The sequence below is a fragment of the Cervus canadensis genome, chromosome 24 (assembly GCF_019320065.1).
Source record: "Cervus canadensis isolate Bull #8, Minnesota chromosome 24, ASM1932006v1, whole genome shotgun sequence".
Taxonomy (NCBI): Eukaryota; Metazoa; Chordata; class Mammalia; order Artiodactyla; family Cervidae; genus Cervus; species Cervus canadensis.
In genome coordinates, this window is record NC_057409.1 from 9,156,685 (window position 1) to 9,182,890 (window position 26,206).

At 46.2% G+C, this 26,206-nt stretch overlaps 2 protein-coding genes across 3 annotated transcripts in view; both read left to right on the forward strand.

Moving 5' to 3' along the window:
- The window catches only part of DHDDS (dehydrodolichyl diphosphate synthase subunit), a 33,724-nt gene extending 12,935 nt beyond the window's left edge, over nt 1-20,789 (forward strand). Inside the window, exons 7-9 of one of the 2 annotated variants that reach the window (XM_043444653.1) lie at nt 8,502-8,616; nt 10,521-10,628; nt 18,534-20,789. In XM_043444653.1, the coding sequence (XP_043300588.1) occupies nt 8,502-8,616; nt 10,521-10,628; nt 18,534-18,773 (463 nt within the window). In that variant the 3' untranslated portion in view covers nt 18,774-20,789. The remainder of the gene's footprint in view (nt 1-8,501; nt 8,617-10,520; nt 10,629-18,533) is intronic. The other variant, XM_043444654.1, reaches the window with a different exon arrangement.
- Nucleotides 20,790-21,888: 1,099 nt separating this feature from the next.
- HMGN2 (high mobility group nucleosomal binding domain 2) lies at nt 21,889-25,693 on the forward strand. The gene is made up of 6 exons (XM_043444655.1): nt 21,889-22,161; nt 23,198-23,242; nt 23,442-23,471; nt 23,798-23,848; nt 24,244-24,339; nt 24,826-25,693. The coding sequence occupies exons 1-6, from the start codon at nt 22,147-22,149 to the stop codon at nt 24,859-24,861; spliced, it is 273 nt and encodes a 90-aa protein (XP_043300590.1). The 5' UTR covers nt 21,889-22,146; the 3' UTR covers nt 24,862-25,693.
- Nucleotides 25,694-26,206: the final 513 nt, after the last annotated feature.

Genomic DNA, 26,206 nt, shown 5'->3' on the forward strand with positions numbered 1-26,206 from the left:
CAGCATGGGGCTGGGCAGGAAGATGAGATATAAGTAGATGAGGGATATATGAGTAGATGCAAGTTACTGGTAACTTTCTGATTCTTGAATGATTCTGTAGTTGTTCATTATATTCTTAGTGCTTTATAGTTAACATTTTATGCATTTGCAAATATTTGTGCTAAAAAGAAAAGAAGCTATTTAGTAAGCAGATTTAATATGCCTTCATGCCTGGGACTAGAACTCTGATCTTGCCTCCTAGTACAGAGTGATTTGTATTCCTCCCACATTGCATAGCCACTGACTTCCTGCTTTTTGCCTGGCAAGTTTTCTCATATCCATTTTCTCTACCCTGCGTGGTGTAGTAACTTGCCTGTGTGGGTTAGTCATGCAGACTTGGCGTGGGCTGGGCAGGTTACTCGGGTAAGGAGGCTGTGTCTCAAACCACCAGTTCAGGAAGCTTGATGTTCAGCTCAGATTGGGGCCTGATCAGCCTAGTGCTCTTTCCCTTCTTCAGTTTTAGGCAAATCCATATTTATAACAGAGTCAGTGAGTTCACTACAGCCAGGCTCTACTCTTCTCATAACTGGAATTTTTCTGTTCTCTCATTACCACTGTCCAGCTCCTCATTTTCCTTTCTTCCAGGGTATATATTTTTTTTTTCTAGCAGCCATATTAATAGATTGTTTTTTGAGTCTCAAATTACAGAAGAAGGAATTAGGTTGAGCATAAATGATAGTTAATAAACTCTCTGGAGCAGGTCTTAACACTCCGCAGGCCTCTGTCTTCCCCTTAAGTCAATAGTGTTAATAATAATTGCTAGTGTTTACTAATCGCTTTCTCTGCAGCCAGCATTTGATAAGCAGTCCACGTACATACTTCATAATCCTTAGACGCTTTGAGGTAAATACTGTTTTTATAAATTGAACCTCGCTGTGAGGTTAAATGGGTCTTCTTTGGTGGCTCAGTTGGTAAAGAATCTGCCCGCAGTGCGGGAGACCTTGGTTCGAACCCTGGGTTGGGAAGATTCCCTGGAGAAGGGCATGGCAACCCACTCCAGTATTCTTGCCTGGTGAATCCTCATGGACAGAGGAGCCTGGCGGGCTACAGTCCATGGGGTTGCAAAGACTCAGACACGACTGAGCGACTAAGCACAACACAGCATGAGGTTAAATAACCAAGTTCACATCACTGACTAGGGTTTCCAGCCTGGCTCCAGAGCCTGTGCTGTCTTTCACTGTGGTATACTGACTGCCTTATAGGAAGGTTGAAATAAGCAATAACAAAGTATAAAAATAAAAATTAATATCTAACAGTTATCAGATCTTATGAGGCAGGCACAAGACTGAGTTTATCATGCATAGTCTCATCTGATTTTCACCTAAGGTAGTGACTATTATTTGTCCCACTTTATAAGACAACTCATGTTGTTTAGTCACTAAGTTGTGTCTGACTCTGACTTCATGGACTTCATGGACTGTACCCCGCCAGGCTCCTCTGTCTATGGGAATTCTCTGGGCAAGAATGCTGGAGTGGGTTGCCATTTCCTTCTCCAGGGGATCTTCCTGACTCAGGGACTGAACCTGTGTTTCCTGCATTGGCAAGAGGATTCTTTACCATTGAGCCCCCAGAGAAGCCCTAAGACTGGTTATATGCATGGGTGCGTGCATGGTCGGTCATGTCCGACTCTTTGCAGCCCCTTGGGCTGTAGCCCTCCAGGCTCCTCTGTCCATGGGATTTCCTAGGCAAGAATACTGGAGTGGGTTGCCATTCCCTTCTCCAGGCAATCTTCCTGGATCGAACCCACGTGTCCTGCATCTCCTGTATTGGCATTCTTTACTACTGTGCCACCTGGGAAGCCCAGTTAACTAAGGTTTAAAAAGATTAGTTGGGACTTCCCTGGCAGTCCAGTGGTTACAACTGTGCTTCCACTGCATCGGGTGTGGGCTCAGTCCCTGATGGGGGAATTAAGATTCTGCATGCCAAAAAAAAAAGATTCTGCATGCCATGTGGCACAGCCAAAAAATTAAAGAAAAAAAAAAAGGTTAGTTGCCCTGCCTAACCTAAAGTCACATAAACTTAGTGGAACAGCCTGCACTCCACCTCAGTTGCATCTGCTTCCAAAGCCTATGTTCTTCACCATCTTCTTTATAAATTGAATGCTAGAGAAATGTACTATGTTGTTATTACAGGGCGCATTTCTGAGTTGTACCTTCTAGAAAAGGGTCTGTGTTTCCTAGATGGTACTGGGAACACAGTGAGTGACACGTTCTTATTCTCGCTTACAGGCCATTCACTGTCTTGTTGATACTCATTGTTGCCAGGCCTCCCTTCCCAAAGCTGATGTCGTATCTCCATTATAGGTTTTTAATTGATTTTATTTTAGGTTGGCCATATCGTGAAATAAGTAGTTTATTAGGGAGGAGCCATTATCTTGTGGAATATTTGTACCAGTATCCTTCCAGAAAATGTTTTTACTTTTTTTTGTGATAAGACATGCATAACAACAACAAAAAAATACATGCATAACATAAATTTTATTGTTTTAACCATTTTTACTGTAATTCAGTGGCATAAGGTACGGTCACAGTGTTGTGTAATCATCACAACTATTTCCAGAAGTTTTCCATTATCCCAAATAGAAATACTTCTTTTAAAAAGAATACAGCCTCCCCCCAATATACGTGTACTTTTATAAAAGTCAGAGGTAATCATTAGAGAAAATTTGCAAGCTATATAAAGATGAAAAATTAAATCTCTCAGGATTCGACCCTCAGCAACAACCCTGGTAACGGGTTTGTTTTTCTGGCAGTGCTGGGCCTTTGTTGCTGCTCGGGCTTTCCTCTAGTTGTGGTGTGTGGGCTTCTCACTGCCCACACAGCGGCTTCTCTCACGGCGGAGGTGGAGCTCTCGGGCTTCACTAGTTATGGTTCCGGGCTCTTCAGCACAGGTGCAGTAGTTGGAGTGCACCAAGTTGTAGCGCACCAGCTTAGCTGCTCTGAGACATGTGGAATCTTCTCGACTCCGTGATCAAACCTGGGTCTCCTGCACTGGTAGGCGGATTCCCTGCCCCTGAGCCACCAGGGAAGCTGCCTGGTAAACTTTGGATTTTAAGTATTTCCTTCTGAGTCTTCTTGTGTGCTTATGTATGTGTGTGTGTTTAACTACTGTGTTGATCTTTTCTAGCAAGCTGTGACAATGTCTGTTACTTGTGTTTGAGTTCTAGGTTGTTTGAAAAGGTACATAGTCAAATACGTTTTAGATGTATTTATATTTGGAAAACCAGTGTATATTTATTTCTGCGATCTGTTTTCAATGGTTCATTGATTGATTGATTCGAACAAGTCTTTCTCCGTCCCGGCAAAGTCCTCTCCTGGAAGAACAGGATAAGGGCTTGCCCTCACGCAGCTCACATCTGGTTTGTGTACACTAATACATAATCCATGGTGCCATGTACTACAATAATGGATGTGATGTGCAAGGCACAGAGCTGATGCTGACAAAAGCCATCAGCTATGGTTGGGAGTTCAGCCAGAGTCATCTTTTTAAAACACTAATCCAATAATGACATAAATATTTTTAACAGAAGAAATTACACTGTAAACAACCTTAATCATGCTTTGTTTGCATAATGTTGTAATATGAGCTCTCTTCCATGGCCCATGTTTTTTAATAATTCTTCCCTTTATTTATTTATTTTTGGCTATATCAAGTCTTAGTTGCAGCATGTGGGATCTTTCCCTGTGGTACACTGGTTCAGTAGTTGTGGCTCACGAGCTCAGTAACCTTGAGGCATGTGGGACCTTAGTTCCCTGACCAGGGATTGAACCCTCCTCCCCTGTATTGGAAGGTAGATTTTTTTTTTTTTTTTTTTGGAAGGTGGACTCTTAACCACTGGACCATCAGGGAAGTCTCCTTAATAATTCTTCATATCATAATTTTTAATGGCTACAGAATATATCTTGCTTTAATTTACTTAATCATTTTGCTGTTGGTTCTATAGGCTGTTTCTAATTTATCATTATTACAAATAGGGCTACAGTGAAATCTGTGGCCTTAATTCTTGTCTGCATTTTGGATTGTTTCCTCAGGATCTGGGTCTGGATATGTCTGTTTAACCTTACTTTTGCCAAGATTTTTATTTAATGTAAACTATTCCAATTTTATAGGTGAAAACTGGTATTTTACTTTTCTTTAATAGAAATTATTTCTTAAAATTTTTCATGTGGCCAGCTAATACCATATAGTTGGTAGATTTTTCTTGGCCAAAGCACAGATATTTTCATTTTGTCACTTTTGTCTATACCTCCTTAGATTTCTCTTCTTTTTGAAAAGAATTCTGCCCACTGCATGCATTAGACAGAACAAGCTTTTTGCAGACACATTTGAAATTCAGAGGGGTTATGTGGGGATCCCAAGTCCCCCAGCATGGTGGTAGGTCTGGAAATAATCTTTATTCTTATGTATGTAGTAGCATTTTATAGTTCCTAAGGTACACTCAAATCTGTATTTCACTTGAGTTGACCCTCACAGTAACCTATAAGTAGACAGTACAAATGTGCCTATTTCAAAAACAAAGAGAGCTGAAAAACTGTTGATTGTACAGATTTTGCCTTTTTTTTTTTTTTTAATTTTGGCCACACCATACAGCGTGCAGAATCTCAGTTCCCCAACCAGGGATTGAACCCTGCCCACAGCAGTAAAAGGGCTGAATCCTAACCACTAGACCACCAGGGGGGCTTCCCTGATAACTCAGTTGGTAAAGAATCCGCTCGCAATGCAGGAGACCCCGGTTCAATTCCTGGGTTGGGAAGATCTGCTGGAGAAGGGATCGACTACGCACTCCAGTATTCTTGGGCTTCCCTTGTGGTTCAGTTGGTAAACAATCCGCCTGCAGTGTGGGAGACCTGGGTTCGATCTCTGGCTCTGAAGATCCCCTGGAGAAGGGAAAGGCTACCCACTCCAGTATTTTGGCCTGGAGAATTCCATGGATTGTATAGTCCATGGGATCGCAAAGAGTCAGACACAACTGAGTGACTTTCACTTTCAGACCACCAGGGAGCTCCCATGTTTCACATTCTTAATTAGAGAATTAAATCATGCTGTCAAGACAAGACTCGGGGGCTTCCCTGGCGGTCCAGTGGTTAAGAATCCACCTGCCAATGCAGGGGACATAGGTTTGATCCCTGGTCGGGGAAGATCCCACACGGCCCGAGGCAGCTAAGTCCCTATGTCAAAACCGCTGAGCCTAAGTGCTGCAGCTACTGAAGCCTGCATGCCTAGAGCCCATCCTCTGCACCAACAGAAGCCACTGCGGCAAGACGCCTGCACACCGCAGCTAGAGAGTAGCCCCCGCTTGCCACAACCAAAAAAAGCCCGTGAGCAGCAGTGAAGACCCACCCAGCACAGCCAGAAATAAATAAATATTTTTTTAAAAAGGACAAGACTCAGATTATCAGGGAAATCTGAACCAGAGCCCTTCCTGTTGCCCAGACATAAGTGAATATTATTTCTCATATGATGGTATAGAAAATAAAGCTGTGGTTTGCAAAACGATGACTGAGAGATGAACTTACCCAAAGACACACAACTAGTAAGTGTAAATCCTTGTTCTGAACACTCAGCCCAGATCGCTCTGCCCTTTTATTTTTTTTAATTTTTATTTATTTGTTTTTGGCTCTTTGTTGCTGCACAGGCTTTTCTCTAGTTTTGGAGAGCGAGGGCTTTTCATTGTGGTGGCTTTTCTTGTTGTGGAACAGGGGCTCTAGAGCACAGGCTCAGTAGTTGTGGGACACAGGCTTAATTGCTCCGTGGCATGTGGGATCTTCCCAGATCAGGGATCGAACCCGTGTCTCCTGCGTTGGCAGGCAGATTCTTTACCCCTGAGCCACCAGGGAAGCCTTTCTGCTTTTTTTGACTACACTCCCAGAAGAATGTTCCCACCAAGAAATTTTGTCTTCTAACCTCTTCCCGAGATGCAACTCTTACCACTTGGAGATTCTAAATTCTGCCTCTTGGTGCTTGGTAGGATAGGTAAACAGCATTCCTAGAACCACCAGACACCAGTCTTGCAAATACCCTGTTTCATTGGACAGAAAAGTTTAACTTAAGATAAGTACTCCCAGTCCCCATTCTTCCTTCATTCCATCTCCTTTCTGAGTATCTATCTGCTTGGAAAAGTAGCTCTTATCAAATATAAGAGGGCTGATCATTTTGCTGTTTTTCATATCCTAAGTGGATATTTTGCAGTGTTTCACTGTTCATATGACTTAAATTTAAGGTTTTAAAATTTTTATCTCTAATAAATTCAAACAATAGCCAAAGTATATAAAGTAAAAAGAGATAGTCTTTCCTTCTTATCCAACCTAACAGAAATAATCACTGTTATTAGTATGGTGTATGCCTTTTTAGATTTTATTTGCATGTATCTATGTTTATATGTATTCACAGGTGTGAGTGTTTCTGTGTGTGTGTATGTGTTTTCCACACTTTTTCTGAAACTTCCTCTTTTTAATTTAATGTGACATCTTAGACATCTTTCCAAATCAGTGCACTTAGGTTTATCTTTATTAACAACAGTGGCATAGTATTTAACCAAATTGCAAGGTCCTAGGGTATATGCATTTTATTTATTTATTTTTTTTTTTAATATTTATTTTTTAAAAAATATTTATTATTTATTAGGTTGGGGCAAAAGTAAAAAAAAAAATTGCAGTTTTGCATTGTTGAACTTTGTTGTTTGATATTGGAATATATTCTTTTTTTTTTCTTTTTTTTGGAATATATTCTTAAATAAATGTGGTTATGTTATACATCATTTTAATGCACATTTCTAGCTTTATGGTTTTTTGCTAACGACATTACTTGCTGTTTATATTTATTTTAGACTATAGAAATGATGTTAGACAAAAAGCAAATTTAAGCAATTTTTTAATTTGAGTTCAAAATGGGTTGTAAAGCAGCGGAGACAACTGGCAACATCCACAATGCGTTTGGCCCAGGAACTGCTAACAAATGTACAGTGCAATAGTGGTGCAAAAAGTTTCACAAAGGAGACGAGAGCCTTGATCTGAGGTGCTTAGTGGCCGGCCACCGGAAGTTGACAACGACCAATTAAGAACAGTCATCGAAGCTGATCCTCTTAAAACTACATGAGAAGTTGCTAAAGAACCCAACATCAACCATTCTATGGTAATTCAACATTTGAAGCAAGTTGGAAAGGAGAAAAAGCTTGATAAGTGGGTGCCTCATGTACTGACTGAAAACTAAAAAAATTATTGTTTTGAAGTGCCATCTTCTCTTAATTCTGCCCAACCACAAGAAGACATTTCTCAGTTGGATTGTGACATGCAACGAAAAATGATTTTATATGACAGCCGGTGACAACCAGCTCAGGGGTTGGACCAGGAAGAAGCGGCAGAGCACTTCCCAAAGGCAGACCTGCACCAGAGAAAGGTCATGGCCACTGTTTGGTGGTGTCTGACCCACTACAGCATTCTGAATCCCAGTGGAACCATTACATCTGAGAAGTATGCGCAGCAAATCGATGGGATGCACTGATGACTGTAACTCCTGCAACCGGCATTGGTCAATAGAAAGAGCCCATTTCTTCTCCACAACCATGCCTGACCACATATCACACAACCAATGCTTCAAAAGTTGAACCACTTGGGCTACGAAGTTTTGCCTCATCCGCCATATTCACCTCACCTCTCGCCAACCAGTTACCACTTGTTCAAGCATTTCAACAAATTTTTGCAGGGAAAATGCTTCCACAACGAGCAGGAGGCAGAAAATCTTTTCCAAGAAATTTGTCAAATCCTGAAGCATGGATTTTTATGCTACAGGAATAAACAAACTTATTTCTCATTGGCAAAAATATGTTGATTGTAATGGTTCCTATTTTGATTAATAAAAATGTGTTTGATCCTAGTTATAATGATTTAAAATTCACAGTCCGAAACTGCAATTACTTTTGTTCCAACCTAACATTTGGCTATGCTGGGTCTTATATGTGGCATGTGGGGTCTTTTGTCTTTGGTCTTTGCTGTGGCATGCGGGATCTTTAGTTTCAGCATGTAGTATCTAGTTCCCTGACCAGGGATTAAACCCGGGCCCCTGCATTGAGAGCACAGAGTCTTAGTCATTGGACCACCCAGGAAGTCCCTGGTGTATGCATTTTTTAAAAAAAGATGTTTTACATGAAAGACAACACATGCTCTGATGGGTGCGTCTGTTTTAGGCCTGCAACTAAATGACTATGGGCAAAATTTTCATCTTCTCTCAGCTTCAGTTTCCTTATCTATAAAGTAAGGATAGAAATACCTAATGTAGTTGTGAAGATTAAAGTCATTCATTAATTTATCAAGCATTTATTGAGGGCCTTCTGCATGCCAGGTAGAAGGAATGTATTTGATGGTGTTTTACAAACTGGGAAACTTTATGTAAGGAAGTTCGTCATGAGAGTAGTTCAAGAGGAGATAGATATGTGCTTATCTTTGTCTCTTCCCCACTCACCTTAGCGATGTCTCTGAGTCTCTGCTCGATAAGTGCCTCTATACCAGCCACTCTCCTCACCCTGACATCTTGATACGGACTTCTGGGGAAGTGAGGCTCAGCGACTTCCTCCTCTGGCAGGTAGGTCATTTCCGGCCACTGTCCTGTTTGTGTCAGAACTGAAAACTGTGGGTGCATCCACAGGACAGATTGGAGGGGGAGCTAAAATCCAGAGTGCTGTCTCCAGGCTGTGCCTGGTAACATTTGTTATCCCTTCCTCATCCACCCCTAGCTTTGTGAGTCTGTGTGGTTCTTGCTGCCTGGAATGCCCAGAGGAGAAATCAAGGCTATCCTGCTGTAGTGGAAGCTTTACTTGTGCCTGTGTTCAAGAGCTGGACTTCTGCCTTATGTCCTGAGCACAAGCTCCTGCCTTGGTAACCTGCCATGTAACCTGCACCTCTAGGCTAGAACCTTGCCTTGAATTTACTGATTTCTCTTTCAGAATAAAGGGCTACATTTACACAAGCACAGTCCACAGGGGATATAAACTATGTGCAGACTCTTTCTTTGGGGCCTGCCATTGCCTCTCAGCTCAGTTATCCCAGTGTAGGTTGTCGTCTGAAAGGTCATACTCAAATAAGTTTGTCTTTGCTTGAGAATCTCCATCATCTGTACCCTTGGCCCCTGGGTAGCACTTGGCTGGAGGAAATCTTGTTCAAGGAGAGGCTGGAGGGGGAGATATGAGTTAGAAACAATTCACATGGTAAATTCCAGAAATTTTAATGGCCCGTAGTCTCAAAAGCAAACTAACAAGATTCAGCTACTGAAGATACTTTTAGTCTGTGGCTATACTAAAGAAGTGTAACGTGCAGCTTATGGTTTTATGGCCCACTCTGTTGGTCAGATGATGTCGGAAGAATTTACTTCTGGGCGTTGGGTTTTAAGAGATTGCACTGGTAAACTAGAGGATTTAGCAGAAGAGGCCAACCAGAAGATGGCCAGGAATCTGAGACTCATGTCCTCTAAGGCATAAGTGAAGGATGATGGTCTGGAAGATAGTTTATTATCTTGGGGGGAAAAAAATTGAGTTCCTCCTTGGTGCTGGGAATATGGCAGTGACCAAGTTAGAAATAATCCCTACTGTCTTAAAACTTACAGATTGTTAGCAAGGACAAACTGAACAAGTCATTACAACCTTGGGAGCAGATAACAGGCAGCTCTAATCTAGCCTTCCAGTATGTGAAAAATGTCACTTTGGAAAAGAAATAAAGTTGTTCCAGAGAGAAGACCTAAGACCTTGGTAGGAGTTCCAGGGAAGGTGACACTGGTTTAGCTTAATGAGCTCTTTGACAGCTAACGTATCCCCCTTTAGGCATTGAATTCCTTTCCTCTAAAGGTATCAACAGCGACTATCAAGAATGTTCCAAAATCAGTGATGATTGTTTAAAGTTCACTCAGCCCTGTGCTTTGTTTTATGTATGTTATCTTGTTAAATTTTCATAGTACCTTATAAAACAAGATACTCTTATATACCCAGAGAAGTTAAGTAACTTGCCTCAGGTCAAATAGATGGTAAATGGTGGAGCCAGAATTCAAAGCCAGGCAGTCTGGCCCCAGAGCCCATGCTCTTAACCATTGTGCCATATTCTGCTACTTAAAAATAACAATGGCAGCTACCGTTTATTCATTGCTAACTTTTATCAGACACTGTGTCTGTCAGATGACCTCTGAGGGCCAAGAGCCAATAACATAATCCAGATGTTATTTCATAGTCCTAAAATTGGCTCTTAGAAAACTCCTGGTGGAAATGTTGATCTCGCCTCGCTTTAGTTCTGCCTTGCTACAGGCAGGTGATCTTACTGCCTCAGATGACCCTTCCCCCATCAGTGAGTGAATCCGGGCTGGCAACAGCAGCTGCAGCTCAGGATGCCTGGGCACCTCATCTCTGGACGTGATCAGCCTGCTCCTTCTTTGGAAGCTGACCAGCGATATGTTCCAGTGACACGTCACTAAACCAAATTCTCTTCCTTCCCCACCTTTCCCAGACCTCCCACTCCTGCCTGGTGTTCCAGCCTGTTCTGTGGCCAGAATACACGTTTTGGAACCTCTGTGAGGCCATCCTGCAGTTCCAGATGAACCATAGCATGCTTCAGGTAAGAGTTCAGGGCTGGCCTGACTGGATGGGACGGAAGAAAATGTTAGCATTGATTGACCCCCATGACTGTATATGTCAGGCACTTGCTAATGGCATGTTAATGATAATGATGAGTAGCTACCACTTACCGAGTATTTACTATGTGTCAGGCACTGTGAACAGTGTATATGCACTGTCTCATTTAATGTTCCCAAGAACCCAACGAGCTAGGTAATACTAGCCCCACTTGTGCAAATGAGTAAATCAAAATTACTTAGTTAAGGACCAGAACCAATAAAAGACGGAAGCAAGATTCAAGTTACAAGTCTTTAATCTCTTCATTGTGGAAACTTAGGAAAGGCTTCTCAGAGAGATTGGCCATTATTCCCTGAAGGAATTAGCCTAACAAAAGATTGTAGAAGTGGAAGTATGTAAAATCCAAGACTCTATCAGAGGGATTAAAAACAAAATAGCACTGTCTTTCCATTGTATAAAGCTGTGTTCTGCCAGGACTTGAAGTTCTGATTTCAATTTTGATTAGGTTTCATTAGGAGGGAGATTCACCTATATCTCATTAGAACTCTTCATCATAATGACAATGTGTGTGGTGGTGGCAGCTAACTTATTGAGGCTCTGCTGAGGCACTCTGGTGTTTTCATATGTTTTCTTATTTAACCCTTCCAACAATCCAGCAGCTTTGGCGTCCTCATTGTTCAGATATGGAAACAGAGGGATAAACAGTAACTGTTTCAAAGTCACAGAATTTTAAGCCCAAAGCTGGTGATGCTTCTTGAATCTGGAGAGATAATGGCCAGTAGGAAATAAGTCAAGGCTTCTCAGTCCCTCTGGCATTGGGGACTCCTTGGAGAAACTGATGAAAGCCGTAGACTCTCTCCCTAGAAAAACTGCAAAGGTCACTGTAACACACGGCATTTTGCATAGAATTGCACGAATCACTGAAGCACATAAACTACGTCTGGAGGTTCACATAACTCGTGAAATCTTTCCATGAATCGCAAGTCCAGAACTCCTGGAATAAGTCAGTCAGATTGTGTGTTTGATCATTTAGTCTCAGAATATGAGGAAACTGAAAGAGGAAGTTGAGTTCAATTGAAAGGAAAAACAGCAAAGTCTCAATTATCCAGTCAGAAATGAATATCAGTTTTTCCACATGACCAAATCTCCCTTTAAGAACTAAACCTTCTTTATCCTTTTTTGATAGAGAGCTTTGTGAAACATGTCTTGTGTGTAATTCATTGACACCTACTCTGTATTAGGCACTTGCTAATAATTATGATGATCAGAATAATCACATTCTGCTGATGCTGATAATGATAGTAGTGATTCCCATCTTGAAGCACTTCATTGTGCAGGATGGCCTTGAAAGATGGGACTCTTTCTCTAAGCTAGATGGTCCACAAATACTTGACTTTGGGATTTCTTGTGTATGGTCAGTGGCTAATTTTGACACTTCCCTTCTTTTCCTGTTTCCAGTTTTAAATGAGCTACAGGTAAGAAAACCAGTCAACCAAGTTTTTTAGAATTATGTCTGTAAAGAATGAGTAAACTGGCCTTTCATGAAGCCCAGAGGATCTTGGTGCATGAACTTTTGTGTATGACTGTTCTTGTCTCTGGGCTTCCCTTGTGGCTCAGACAGTGAAGAATCTACCTGCAACATGGGAGACCTGGGTTCGATCCCTCGGTTGGGAAGATCCCTGGAGAAGGGAATGGCTACCCATTCCAGTATTCTGGCCTGGAGAATTCCATGGACAGAGGAGCCTGGCAGGCTATAGTCCACGGGGTCACAAAGAGTCAGACGCGACTGAGTGACTTTCACTTTCACATTCTTGTCTCTAATTAGGAAGTTCACAAGTCTTTTAGTAATTCAGATTTCTCACTCTCCCACATGGCTATCAGAGGAATTACTTCAAGTTTCACTCATTCTGTTCAGTTCAATTCAATTGCTTAGTCATGTCTGACTCTTTGAAACCCCATGGACTGCAGCACACCAGGCCTCCCTGTCCATCACCAACTCCTGGAGTTTACTCAAACTCATGTCCATTGAGTCGGTGATGCCATCCAACCATCTCATCCTCTGTCGTCCCCTTCTTCTCCCACCTTCAGTGTTTTCCACCATCAGGATTTTTTCAAATGAGTCAGCTCTTTGCATCAGGTGGCCAAAGTAAACGTCTCATTCCGTAAATGTCTATTATTGAGTACTTGGTCTGAGTCAGGCACTATGTTAGTATTCCACACAAGAGATTTAAGCAGTTAGTTGGCCAGACAAGATCCTTACCTTCATGGAGATTATATTTTTACTTGAGGAGACAGATAATAAGTAAACAAATATATGCAATAAGGCAGTGAAGAAATAGAGTGTTGTCCTAGAAAGTAATGAAGCAAGTAAGAGGTGCTGAGTGGAACAGTCAAGGAAGGTCTTGATAAGCCATGGTATTAAAGATAAGAAGTAGCCAGACATGTAAAAATGTAAGGGAAAAGAATTATTCTCTGTAGAGAGAGCAGAAAGTGGAAGGATACTAAAGTTACATAGTTTAGGTCTTAGAAGAACAAAGAGGCCAGCATGCATGAAGAAGGATGTGAAATGAAGCTGGGTAGGAGTCAGGCCTCTGATCATTCCCGGCCTTGTAGGCTGTGGTGACACATCTGAAGACTTCTGATCAGAGGGAATGGCAGGATCTAATTTACATTTTGTGCAAGTCACTCAGGATTTTCACAGGGCAGGAGTCAGACCAAATTCCTACAGCTGTCCCGGTGGGAAGATGTGGCCTCGAGGTGGGGTGGCGGCTGCAGAGAAGGCGAGGGCTGAGTGGACTGAGGTGGAGGAAGAACAAACATTGAAGCAGAAACAAATGAAACCAAGCTGATGATACAACCTTCAGAGAAAGGGGTTAATTCAAGTTACCTGAGCATAGTTCTCTGACTATACATCTTCAGTGGTGTATGTTATAAGAATACCACAAACTGGAAAGCAAACTTAAACATTACTTAAGAGATTTATCAGTGGTAATGTTAATAATGTAATTCTGAAACTCTTTCATGCCTCTTGTAGGAGAAAACCAAGGAGTATGAATATTAATGTTACTAGGAACCAAAACATTTAGGTTTTGGCCTAGGCAGTTGGGTGGATGGTTCTGCTGTTTTCTAGAATGGGGTGGAACATGTTTAAGGACAACCATTAAGAGTTTCATTTGGTACCTAAGAATCATAATTCCAGACATTTATTGAGTTCTTACCATGTGTCAGGCATCCTTTTACTTAGATTCTACGTAGTTCTATAAGGTATATACTACTCTTAATTGCCTCCATTTTTAGAGTGAGGAGACCAAAGTAATAACAGATATTGACTGTCCTGAACTCTTTCTCAGCAGACCCCATGAGGGTTTTGGCCACATTTCCTCTGCCCACGAGCATTCATACTATTTCTAGAAATCTTAGCACCTCAGCAGAAGCACTAGCAGTATAGTCCAGACTAACAACATCCTGGCCAGTATGCTATCAGACTAGAGAGCGGATCTTTCTAATATCTCCCTTGTATGTGTCCTGTATCCTCACCAAATTGGACTGTTCAGTTCCTTGTTCTCATCCCCTTTGGTTTTCTGCCTCCATGTCTGTGTCCTTGCCCCATCTCCCAAATTCTTATTGTTCAGTTTGAGCTTCTCTGTCTCTAAGCCCAGCCCAGTATGTCCCGATACCCCACAGGAAACCAGGGCAGGGAGCTGGGTTCTTGACCTAGCTCACTGGGATGAGGGCAGGTGCTGGATGCTAATGGAAGCAGGGACTCAGCTACAAATTGTTAGAGGCTAGACCTTAGTATCTGAAGGGACCATGACAGTTTCCAGGTGGTCACCCTTCCTCTTAGAGATTGGGGGCTGGCAAAGGGAAGCAATCTTGACGATGACACAGTAGAACAGAGAAAATCAGGGTGGGGAAGGGGTGGGCAGCAGTACAGAGCCACTGATCCTCAGTTACAAGCTGCATGGATGGTAGGTCCCCGGGGGTCTTTCCTCAGAGATGAGGAGTAATAGTGTGGTCCACCTGATCTGTAATGATGTAGAGGGAGAAGAGACATGGTCCCACTAAACTTCCTTTGATGCATCTGTCAGCGGTTAAACACTAGGCTGGATCAACCATTTTATTTCTAGTACTCTAAAGGTAGTCACTGTCTTCTCCTCAAGAGAAGTTAGAAAACTTCAGCTGTTATCTCAGACATTCCTGACTTTGAATCATGGTGCTGCCTACTAGCTATGTGACTGACTAGGCAATTACTTAACCCTTCAGAGGATCACTTTTCTCATCTGTAAAATGAGAGAAGTAATGATAATACCTGCCTCACAAGTTTGTGATCAGCTTTCAGTGAACTAATGCACCAAGAGAACTGAGTGCAGTGCTGGAACACAGTTCATTTTCAGAGACTGGTGGTCAGCATCGTTCACGTGTGTCTCTGGGCTCTTCATTAGACTTCATCTGTCTCCAGAAAATCCACAGACACTTAGCACCCTGCTCATCTCGTCTCCAGGACAGTTAGTTCCCTTGGCACGGAGACTCTGGGTGTTCGTCAGAATATCATGTTTCCAGTAGGAGGTGCTGTCTCAACCCTCCAAAATGCATCCCCCTTGCTACCCGCCTGGGAAGATGGGGACTCAGGAGAAGACTTGTTATTAGCTGGTGAATGTTTTGAAGCCCAAGACCTGTATCCTCTTTTCATGCCCTAGTGAGGTCAGCAGACCTGAGGATTTATGTACTGTGGAGGGGCCATTACATCTGGTTCCCTAATTCTGCTGAGGAGAGAACAAGAGCAGAGAGTCTTAATGCCCAGGAGAGGTTTATATTAATAGTTTAGAGCCCCATTTCTCAAAATGAGCTCCATGAAGCCCTTACACCAAAACCACATAAGGTCTGTATAAGAAGTATCTACGGTAATTATTAACACCCTCCCCCAATTGCTCCTTATACAGGGAGAGTAGACAGTATGGTCAGGGAGAGAGAAATTGACCATTAGGACTTCCATTAGCCTAGATTTTCAGAAGCTGAGTACCTGAGAAGAACTTAGAACACCTTTGAGACGGGGTGGTAGATCCAGACCATCTGGTGGCAGAGAGGCATCCAGATGCAGCTCACTGGTTCCCCACTCCGCCCCTAGAAAGTACAGCTTATCCAGAGGCACACAACACATGCCCTATAGATCTTTCAAGAAGTCACCTTAGTGGAAACCAAGGGAACTTTAACTCACTGTGTGACTTAGGCCAAGTCCCTCCCTAGCTTGGTGTCCTTGTCTGTACAGGAGAAGTATAGAGCTGATGGGCTTTCCGCTCTCCCCTGACTCTCTCATCCTACCAGTGAATTGCTGATTCCTGGCAAATTAGGGGCCAGACTCTGCCCGACTGCCACCTCCCTGCTCAGCACTCAGTCTCGGGCTGCCATTTGGAAAAAGCCAGAGCAGTTTTAACCAGCTCTGCATCTCCTGCCTCTGTGGCTGGCTGCCCTCATCCTTTCTGCTTGGCTAGAACTTTGCCTACTTAGCCCTAGTCACAAGCAGTAGTGACAGAAGAATAGCTCCCTGTTAATAGCCAGGCACCAGATTGGGCATTCATTATCTCCTTTTTCCTCAAACCACCCAATGAGATGGATGCTATCATCCTCATTTTACAGATGAAGAAATAGGCTCAGTGAGGTAAGGACAGTGAGTTTCCTCAGTGAGTTTCCTTTGAACAGAAACTTCTCAAACCCCAGTGTTCCAGGCAGACTCACTGGCCTAATCACCCTTTCCGATTTCATGAGTCTTTGCCCATTATTCCCCTGCCTGATAGTCTCCTCCCCCACACACTCTATCTTTGTCTGACTCTTCCCTGTTGGTTCTGCCTGCCCATGAGATTCCACTGCCCCTTCACCTTCATCAGTCAGTTTCTTTCCTCTGAGTTACTCAGCCCTTTCTCTTACCTCCCTGATGACCCTTACCAGATTCCACCAGTACTGTGGCATTTGAGTACATCTCTGTGTCCTCCTTAGCCTGTGAGCACATGGATTGTGGTGACTATATCCTGTGCATTTCCGAACCCCCAATAAGGTCCCACATGTGGGACCCAGGGTCCCCCCTGACCAAGGCCAGGAAGAAGCCCTTCATTAAGATGGAGACACTTAGCAGCAACTTCTCAAACTTGTTTAGTCTTCATAATACCATATGTGAGTTCGTTATCATAGCAGAAGAGTGCCCTTGAATGCCTTGGATCATTTAAGAGCCTGGAGTGGGTATTTTCTAGATTTTTCATCTTTGTGGTGGTGGTGGTGTTTAGTTGCTGAGTCATGTCTGAATCTTTTGCGACCCCGTGGACTGTAGCCCTCCAGACTCCTCTGTCCGTGGGATTTCCAAGGCAGGAATAGTGGAGTGGGTTGCTATTTCCTCCTCCAGGGGATCTTCGCGGCACAGGGATCAAACCCACATCTTCTGTGTCTCCTGCATTGGCAGGCGGGTTCTTTACCGCTGTGTCTTATTCATGCAATAAATCTTTATTGTTGAGAAGATGCTAGAAAATCACTTCCCTACTCTGAATCTCCATGTCTGTCTCCAGCAGACAGACAGTCCCTTCCTAGTTCTGTTGTGAGCGTCAAGTGAGACAACAGATGACGTGCTTGTGTATGTGTAAGATATTCCTTAAAGGAGGAACACAGAGCAGTCCAGGTGTTCACAGGCTGAGTAGGACACAGACAGGTACCCAAATACAACAGTCCAAGGTAGAATGTGGTGGAGGGGCACCATAGCTATAAGATGCCAAGTTGGCAGAAGGATGGGAGTTTCTCCAACATGGAATAGGACTGGCAGGAGGAACTCTGAGGCTAAGGTTCTGCAGCCTGTTAGAGTAGCAGGAGCAGACAGCATCAGTGAGGCACAGCACGGCCTTGGTTCTGCTCCAAAAAGATTTTCACCTGTGCCAGGAACATCCTCCGTGTCCTCCTGGGGGCATACGGTCAGTCTGTTAACAGGTACAGGGTGCCCCAAGTGCCAGAAAGAAAGAGCCACAGTCTCTCTCCTCTAGGAGTTCACGGTTTGTCTGAAGACACCGAGTATGAGACGTGCTGCCAGGGAGTGTAGTCACTGACCTGGTGTCAGAACTGGTTCCAGGAGCCCGAGGGCTCCTTTCCTAACAGAAGTGGTGGACTGTGGTCCCAGTGCCTGTTCTAGAGGCAGAATGCAGTAAGTGGCTAAGGAAAGCTGAACCTGCTTCTTAGAATGTTCACAGGAGGGTCATTTGCTGAGCAGGTCAGCCTGGTCTCACATGAGAGGCAATTCTGGATCCAAACCCTGAAAGGTAACTTAGGAAGTTGGGAAGATGACACCCTCAGAGTGCCTGGGGAACCAAAAGAGATGACCCAATGGATATGCCCCAGGCAGGAATAGAACCTTCCTTGCATCAGAGAATAGGGAATAATAACTTGTAAAATTGCTATTTCTGTATGAGAGCCTGCTAATATGCTGGAGGGCTTTTGCATATATTATCTCTAATCCTTAAAACCATTCTTCAAGATAGGCACAACCCCCACTTTACAGATGAAGAAATGAGGTTAGGAGAGGATTTGCCCAAAGCCACAAAGCTAGGTGGTGGGAGAACCAGAAGTCAGACCCACATTTGCTGGTTCCCTTCCAAGTGCACACCTGAGAAGAATTTCAAGAAATATAGAAGCTCCCACCCCAAAGAGACCAACATGGATCCAGAACTGGCAGCAGCCTGCCTGTACAACGTGGGTACCACCCATTGCACACCTACTCCCAGATCTTTCCAAATATGGTCCAGACTCCCCACTGTTCCACTTAACTTGGCCAGTGCTGTGCCCCACCCCCACCTCCTCCATCCCAATTCCACCCAAGCCTAAAGATGATTTCCCCACCCCAATCCCCACTTTTCTCTAGCAGAAGGCCCGAGACATGTATGCAGAGGAGCGGAAGAGGCAGCAGCTGGAGAGGGACCAGGCTGCAGTGACAGAGCAGCTGCTGCAAGAGGGGCTCCCGGCCAGTGGGGACCCCCAGCTCCGACGGACACGCTTGCACAAACTCTCAGCCAGACGGGAAGAGCGGGTCCAGGGCTTCCTGCAAGCCTTGGAACTCAAGCGGGCTGACTGGCTGGCACATCTGGGCACTGCATCAGCCTGAGTGAGGCTGGCCTCCTGCCACTTTGCCCTACCCTTGGCCTCCAGGGCCCCACTCCCCTTTGTTTTCTTGGTGAAAGGCACCTCCCTCCTGCTGATGAATTGTGTTCCTTGGCTTAGCAAGGGAGCCCCAGAGGCTAGGTCTGCTGGCCAGATACCTACGGGCGGCCTGGGACAGTGCCGCTGGGGAGAAGGACGGGGGTGAGTCTCAAGTACACTGAGCCTAGCTGTGATCACAGTAGGTTTGGGGAGCAGAGGGCCCCAGCTCTTCCATCTTTGCCACCTCTGCCTGTACTCCTAGGTGCACGTTGTTTTTCCACCAGCACATCCTTCAACACACAAAATTTGGGGGAAGAGGTCTCCCCCAAACCTTAGCCCTTTACCCATCCATCTTAGCCATCACAAAAAATGTGGCCCCACTGTGGATTTGCTGGTAAAGCGCTAATAGGTGGCCAGCGTGATTTAGGCAAAGGGACGGGAGAGACAGAAAATCTGCCCATCTGCTGCTCCTCCCCCTTGGCTCTCCACCTGGGATTTGCTATTGAATCTCTACCCCCTCCCACCACGCCAGGCTGACTGCTCGCTGAAAGGCTCTGCACCCCCAATGGTGCGAGGAAGCCAGGCGGGTGATTACAATCCAATTACCTATTGTCGACTCAGCCCACACAAGCTTTTCTCCTCCTCTTGCAGGGCATGGGGCCAGGCTCAACTCCCCAGTGAGACTGCCCCCTCCATTGCCACAGGGTAACAGAAGAGCTTGTAGGCCCTGGTGAGTCTAATCTAGCACAGGCCGCCTTCCATGGATCACATGAGGACCAAGAGCACAGAAACCAGCCCTTCTCCCAACTGACTGCCTCCTGCCCTCAGCGCCTCCGACTCTGCTTCCCATCTCCACAGCCTTTGAGGCTTTTCTCAGCTTTTGACCTGGCCCCCTAAGCAGGCCGTGAGATGATTTAGTCTCAGCATGGCAGAGTCTCAGCTTGTGAGGGCCAAGGTTGCCCAGCAGGGAGAAGAGGACCAAGGCAAGGGCTGTGTCCTTTCCCTTACCTCTCCCTGGCAGGCCTGGCTGCAGAGCTGCTGAGAGGATTAGTGCCTTTGAAGAGCTGTCTGTGTGAGCAACTCCGTGCTTCTGGTGCCCCACAGCAGCAAGCACCAGTGGATAATACCAACCAAACGCTGTGTCTTCCCATTTTGCTTTCTGCAAACTATTTCCCCAGCACCTCCCTCTAGGGGAGAGGTGGGGTCTTGCAAGCAGTGCTAAGAGCATATTCTTTAAAACCCCTACTTCCTTGTATTCCAGTCGCTTCCCCTTTCTGTGCCTGGATACCTGGCACAAGAGACCCCTTGGCCATCATCCCTGCTCCCAGAATCAGGCATGAATGCCAGACACTGCGATGGAAAAGCCAATCAGTGCGCCCTTTGGCAAATCCCTCACACACACCTGGCACTCCCCACTACCAATCCCTGGCACAGGGTTCCCAGAGAGCAGGTGCTGTACATTTTCCAGCTTTACAATGAGGCTGTTGACAGCCTTAATTAGGGAGGCATGAATTATGCGGCTATAACGGCAGAGCCCTACAATTAAGGCGGGAAAGAGGGGCTGGAGGCAGCAAAGGGAATCTGCCCTATGAGCATGGTGGTTGAGTCCTTTTCTCTCTTCTGGGTACCGCAGAGGTGATTAATGGGCAAGTATCTCTCTGGCCTGAGGTCCTGTGTTCTGGGAGAGGTACACAGGGTGGGGGAGGGGCGGGGAGTGGCTGCCTCGGGAGCCACAGGAGGTGGGGAAAGCAGCTGAGGGATCATGGATTCCCCGAACCGGGCTGCAAGTAGTTGATACGAAGTCACTGTGATTGCTTTCCACCGGTATGATTTGTACAAACCAGCTCAACCCTTGCCTCAAGAAACTCGGTGCGACCTATTTAAATGTCCTCCCACCTGTGAGCCAACCGCCCCCCCCCCCCACTTGAGGATATTTATCGTGTTGTGTTCTCTTGGGTGTCAAATAGAATTTTTAAAATTCTTAGAGGTAAAACTTGTTTGCGAACAGTGCAACAGAAGACCGTGTTTTGCTGCAGCAATTGTCCACCGCCCTCAGGTGCACTCGGCCACTTCCAGGATCCCTGGCTCTGGGGGCGGGGCGGGGGGAGCCACTGGAAGAGCCCTTTTGCCATCGCAACACCTGTTCCTCTACTTGTTCCCTAATCCCTGGACGCTTTCCTCCACCCTCCTTTTCATCGCGCAAGTGAAAGGAAGCCAGCCTGCCAGTGTGGAAGGAGGGATTTCGCCAGCTGCGTTTGCAGCGCCCAGGCTTGGTGGCCGCGTCGGGTGGGGGCAGCTGAGCTTGATGTCTCCGAAGCGGGTGGAGCTTAGGGGGAGGGGAGTGCTAGTAGGCCGCCTTGGCGGCCACTCTCCATCATCCGGTGGCGGGGTTCTGAGGTCCGGGAATACAAGGACCTAAGGGAGCCCAGCCGCCCGACAGGCTTCAGGGGGCCGCGGGGGTGCTTCATTGGTATTTGGGGAGGCGACTGAGCAACGGGTGCTGAAAGGACAGCTCCTACCTGCCCCACTGCACCCGAAAGGCACCTCTACGCATAAAGTCTCCCCCCTGGATCCCCCACCCCACCTCGAATGGTCCGCCTTCCAGGTGAGGTGCACGAAAGGCTTCCTCTGAGTGGCAGCTTGGAAGGATGCACGTCCGGCTGCGCCAAGCTGGCTTCCCAGCTCTTTCCCCAATTCAGGCGTCAGCCTCGGCCCTGGGAACTGCAGCCCGTGCCTCCAAGCCGCGCGCTTCCTCCCGCCTCCGGCAGAGAAGGGCAGTGCGGCCAGGCCTAGCAAACCCCTCTTCTGGGGCCCCCAGCGGGAACAGGAAGGAAAGCGGCTGAGATGCGCCCTAAGTGTCGCACGGCTTGGAGAAGTGGGTAGCTCGGTTGCATAAGGTGGAAGGAACTTGGTAGTTTGCAAAAGCCAAGCTCTTGGCGGGAGCCGAAACCCAGAGCCCGCCGACTCACACCACCACCACAACCACCCCCCCCCCCCCGCCATTTACTGCCTTCGACGCGCGCCTCCCCCACTGCGCCCCCACCCCCTCGGCGCGCCACCGTCTCGCGCGCCCTACCCCCCATGCCCCCCTCCTCACTCCCTCCAGAGGAGGTGAGTTTAAACCCCGCCCACGTGACCCCAGCTGGGCCAATGAGCGGCGGCGGGAGGTGAAATCCGGTTCTAACCGGTCCGGGGCTCCCAGCGCTATAAAAACTTTATAAACCCCCCGGAGCCCGAGCAGTGTGAAGAAGAGGCGAGAGCGACCCCTGGACCGACTTAAAGCCAGCGCGCCACTGCATCCCCGTGTCCAGCGCCTACGTCCCGCCGCCGCAGCCACCATGCCCAAGAGAAAGGTACGTGGCGCGAGGGCCCCAGGCGCTGGGCCGCCGCCGCCGCCGCCACTACCACCACCGCCAATGCTGCTCCGCCGCTCTCCTCGGCTTCGGGGCGCGCGAGCCGGCGGCGATGCTGGAGCAGGCTCAGCCACCCGGTGCAGCGTCTCGAGGCGGTGTCAGGCGGCCCCGGGCTACCCTGCGCGGTTCGTCTGCCCGCGGGCGCCAGAGGCCATATTGGAGGAGCGGCGGCCGCGGCGGGAGGAGCCATGTTGGCGGCTGTTTATCCCGCTCCCCTCGGGCTCGACGTGCCCGCCCCGCGCCCCCCCTCCCCCCATGGCTAAGCTCCCCCCCCCGCCCCCCTCCAGTCCCTTCCCCGCGGGCGGGCAATTCAAACCCGAAAGGGCGGGAAGGCGGCGTTCGGGGTTGGCGGGAGGGGGGAACGCGCTGCCGCCAAAAAACCGCCGCCGTGAGGGGGCGGGACCCTTCCTCCTGGGGGCGGGGCTTCGGTGATGCCCCGCCTCCTTCGCGCACCGCCCACGGCCCCAGCGCACGAGACTCGGCGCCGGTGCGCGCCGCTGCCGCCCACGGGTTCCCCCCCTTCGGCTGCGTGCGCCTGCCGTCTCCCGCCCTCGACGGCTACCATGGCAACGGCGCTCGGGCCCCGCCCCCGGAGGGGTTTGTTTGCTCCCTGTGCAGCTGTTGCTTCTGCCTGGCGCGGCGGCGCGGGCCGCACTTCGCGCGCCTCGCTCCAGGTTTCCCCGCGCTTCCCCAGGCTTCTTGGGGTCGTACACTCGCCGTCTCTGCGCGATTGGAGCCTGCTCGGGCGTGCAACTGGACACACAAGATCACTCCTAGAGCTTTATAAGCACTTGGAGGATTTGCAGAGGAGCTGGAGATGCTACAAACTGACGTTTTGTGTGTCTTGGAAAAAGTTGTGTACAAGATTCCCATTGATTTCCACCCCCATCCCCGGGACTTAAGTTTACTGAATCATTAAGAATTGCTTCAGAAGCTGCAGCTTTCTTAGCTTTTGCTTGTTTTTTTTCTTTTTTAGGCTGAAGGGGATGCTAAAGGAGATAAAGCCAAGGTGAAGGACGAAGTAAGTCTTTCTACTTTTGGAATCTCACAAAGCTTTGGGCTTCTTCAGTGGAGCCCAGACCATATCCTTAGTCCTGAGTTTACCTCTCAGTAAGCTCTCTGTAGTCCCTGGAGTCCAGAACAACTTAGCTCAAAAACGTATTTTTAAGTAATTCGACTGCCCTATTTGTAACTTTTTCTTTTCTTTTTTTTTTAAACAGCCACAGAGAAGATCTGCAAGGTTATCTGCTGTAAGTGTGTTTGCCTCTAAACTTTCATGTTATTCCCTGAAACTAAAAAGCACTGAAAAACAATTCCCTTTATTTCCTATGAGTTAGTCAGTCTCTTGCCCATTGGAGTTTGCTCGTTCTGAAATTGTGTTGACTGTAGCCAAAGTGGGACACTTCTGGGTGTTGCTTGAGTGGGTTTCTGAAGCTAAATTCTAATCCAAAGCCCACCGCAAACTTTACAAAGTTGGAGAAACTTCTATGCCAGTGACACTGATTTGGTTGTGGGTTGTTTTCTTTGCTCTATTGTACTAATGTTTTCTGCTTCCCTTCTCTCCCCCAAATATAAGAAACCTGCTCCTCCAAAGCCAGAGCCCAAGCCTAAAAAGGCCCCTGCAAAGGTGAGCAAGATGGTGAGACAAACATTGCCTATAGGATTTACGCAAAAGTCTGAATAGTTTCTCATGTTGCTGACAGGGAGACCTGCTATAAACAACATTCTTTTGGTGACACAAAGTTGAGATTTGACAAAGTTACTAGGGCTGGTCCTTAACCAAAACCTCTGTCTTCGGTCTACAGAAAATTCTGCACTTGAGTATTAAAACACCCAAGTGTTTAACCTGTCTTATTCTATTATTTTTACTTGAAAGATTTTGTATATTGAAGACCACAGTTTGGTTTTGTCTGTCAATAGGGAAGGCGTTTGTCTTATATTTGATAAATGTGTCCTGTGCAGAGCTTTATCCTAGTGATGCGAAATGAGAAACAGCTTTTTTTTCCTCCCTCCCCTTTTTAGAAGGGAGAGAAGGTACCCAAAGGGAAAAAGGGCAAAGCTGATGCTGGCAAGGATGGGAATAACCCTGCAGAAAATGGAGATGCCAAAACAGACCAGGTACAACTGCTATTTTCACTTTCTTTCAGTTACTGATTCCAAAAGCTTTTGTGGCTTTTTCTTGCATCTGCATCACTCCCAAGTGACCCTTTTAATCAAGAGTTTGCTTATGGTTTTTTTTTCCCCCCTGTGAATTTAATCTGGATTCCTGAAGTCTCTGCCATCCAGTATATGGAGCTGTGACATGAGAGCCTTGTCCTTTCCTTAAGTGTCACACTCACGATACACCATAGTTTTCAAGCTGGGAATAACCTCAGATCTTGTTGTGCTGATGTGTCCCATTCCCCAATTTTACAGGAAGATCCAGAGGGGAAGTGACTTAGTAAAGTTACCTAGTAAGTCATTTTAAAAAGAAGTACTGAGTCTCAGTGTCAAAATACCTAAAAACTGAGCTTGGTTCTGGGAGCAGAATAGTGCTGTAAATGAGATATGAATTAAGATAGTTTCCAAGTCTACTTACTGTATTCTTCTGTCCTTTTCTTTCAGGCACAGAAAGCTGAAGGTGCTGGAGATGCCAAGTGAAGTGTGTGCATTTTTGATAACTGTGTACTTCTGGTGACTGTACAGTTTGAAATACTATTTTTTATCAAGTTTTATAAAAATGCAGAATTTTGTTTTACTTTTTTTTTTTTTTAAGCTATGTTGTTAGCACACAGAACACTTCATTGTTGTTTTTTGGGGGAAGGGCACGTCACTAACAGAATGTCTCCGAAGCTGAATTGACGTGGGGGAAAAATACCTTTCCCGTCTAGTTTTGAGAGACTTCCTCTTGGTTCCCAGGAAGGAGGGATTCCTTGATGTTGACACACATTAGCCACCTTGGCACAAACACCTTGTGGTGTGGAGAAACTAAAATTTAGTTTTTATGTCCTCTCTCCCTCTCCACCTCAGCATAGACTTGACTCCCCTAAACCCAGAGACCTGTTGGAACCTGAACCCAGCGCCCCCCCAAAATTGATGACCAGTATGTCAGGCAATCTGGACTTCCTAGTGTCACCATTGAGATGGCGTCCTTCAAAAGAGCAGCGGTTCCTTTTTTAAACTGTGGCTCCTCAGAGTGGTACTTCTGCCATTTCCATTTCCATTTCCTGAAAGTCAGGGTCGGCTTGTGAAAAGTTGTTAAACAACATTCTAAATGTGAAATGTCAACCCTCACTCTAAACTTTCCCTGTTCAGAGCATCACATGAAGATTTCATTGGGTTTTATAGTGGCTTTCTGATTTTGGTAGTCCATTGAAAAAGGGAGTTTGAAAGTTGTATACTGTTAACGATTGTCTGCCCATGTCCTGCCTGAAATACCATGATTGTTTATGAAAAGTATCTTTAATAAAGCTGGATACAGTTTGGCTTGGAATGCTGCTTTTAATCTTTTCCCAGGAGTGGGGGAGCCTAGTTTCTCCCAAGTCTCTTGGGACAGGATGCATTCTGGTGTGAGTTGTAGAGGCTCCATGTACAGTCGATCTTTATGGTCCATCTATAGAACACAGTGCTACATGGAGTTGGGAAAGATCCCAGGAGCAGACTGGTGGTGAGAGGCTGGGAGCAGAGAAGTGGTTTCTGTACTTGGTTTTATCTGAAGTGTAGTTTTAAATGCAGGTATTTGGTAGGTCTGAGGTTTTGGCCTGGTAGGTGGCAGCAAAAGAGCCTTTCCACTTCACTCGGATTTAAGGTCTCTGTAAAGTTAGCAAATTGATAGATAAGAGCTATGTATTATGTGAGAAGGAAGTGCTTCAGTGTCTACACAGTTGGCCATGGGATGTGTAAGGCAGATGGCACCCTGCTCTTGAGAAGTGATTATAAATTTCTTGTCCTTGCTGGTGAAGTATTCTAGCTCCAGAAACAAAGATGTTAATGGGGACTTTACTCA

Excerpts from the sequence above, each read along its gene's own strand:
- HMGN2 (XM_043444655.1), top strand. Across the intron at positions 23,243-23,441 it reads AAGCCAAGGTGAAGGACGAA|CCACAGAGAAGATCTGCAAG; the intron begins GTAAGTCTTTCT and ends TTTTTTAAACAG. Across the intron at positions 23,472-23,797 it reads GATCTGCAAGGTTATCTGCT|AAACCTGCTCCTCCAAAGCC; the intron begins GTAAGTGTGTTT and ends CCCAAATATAAG.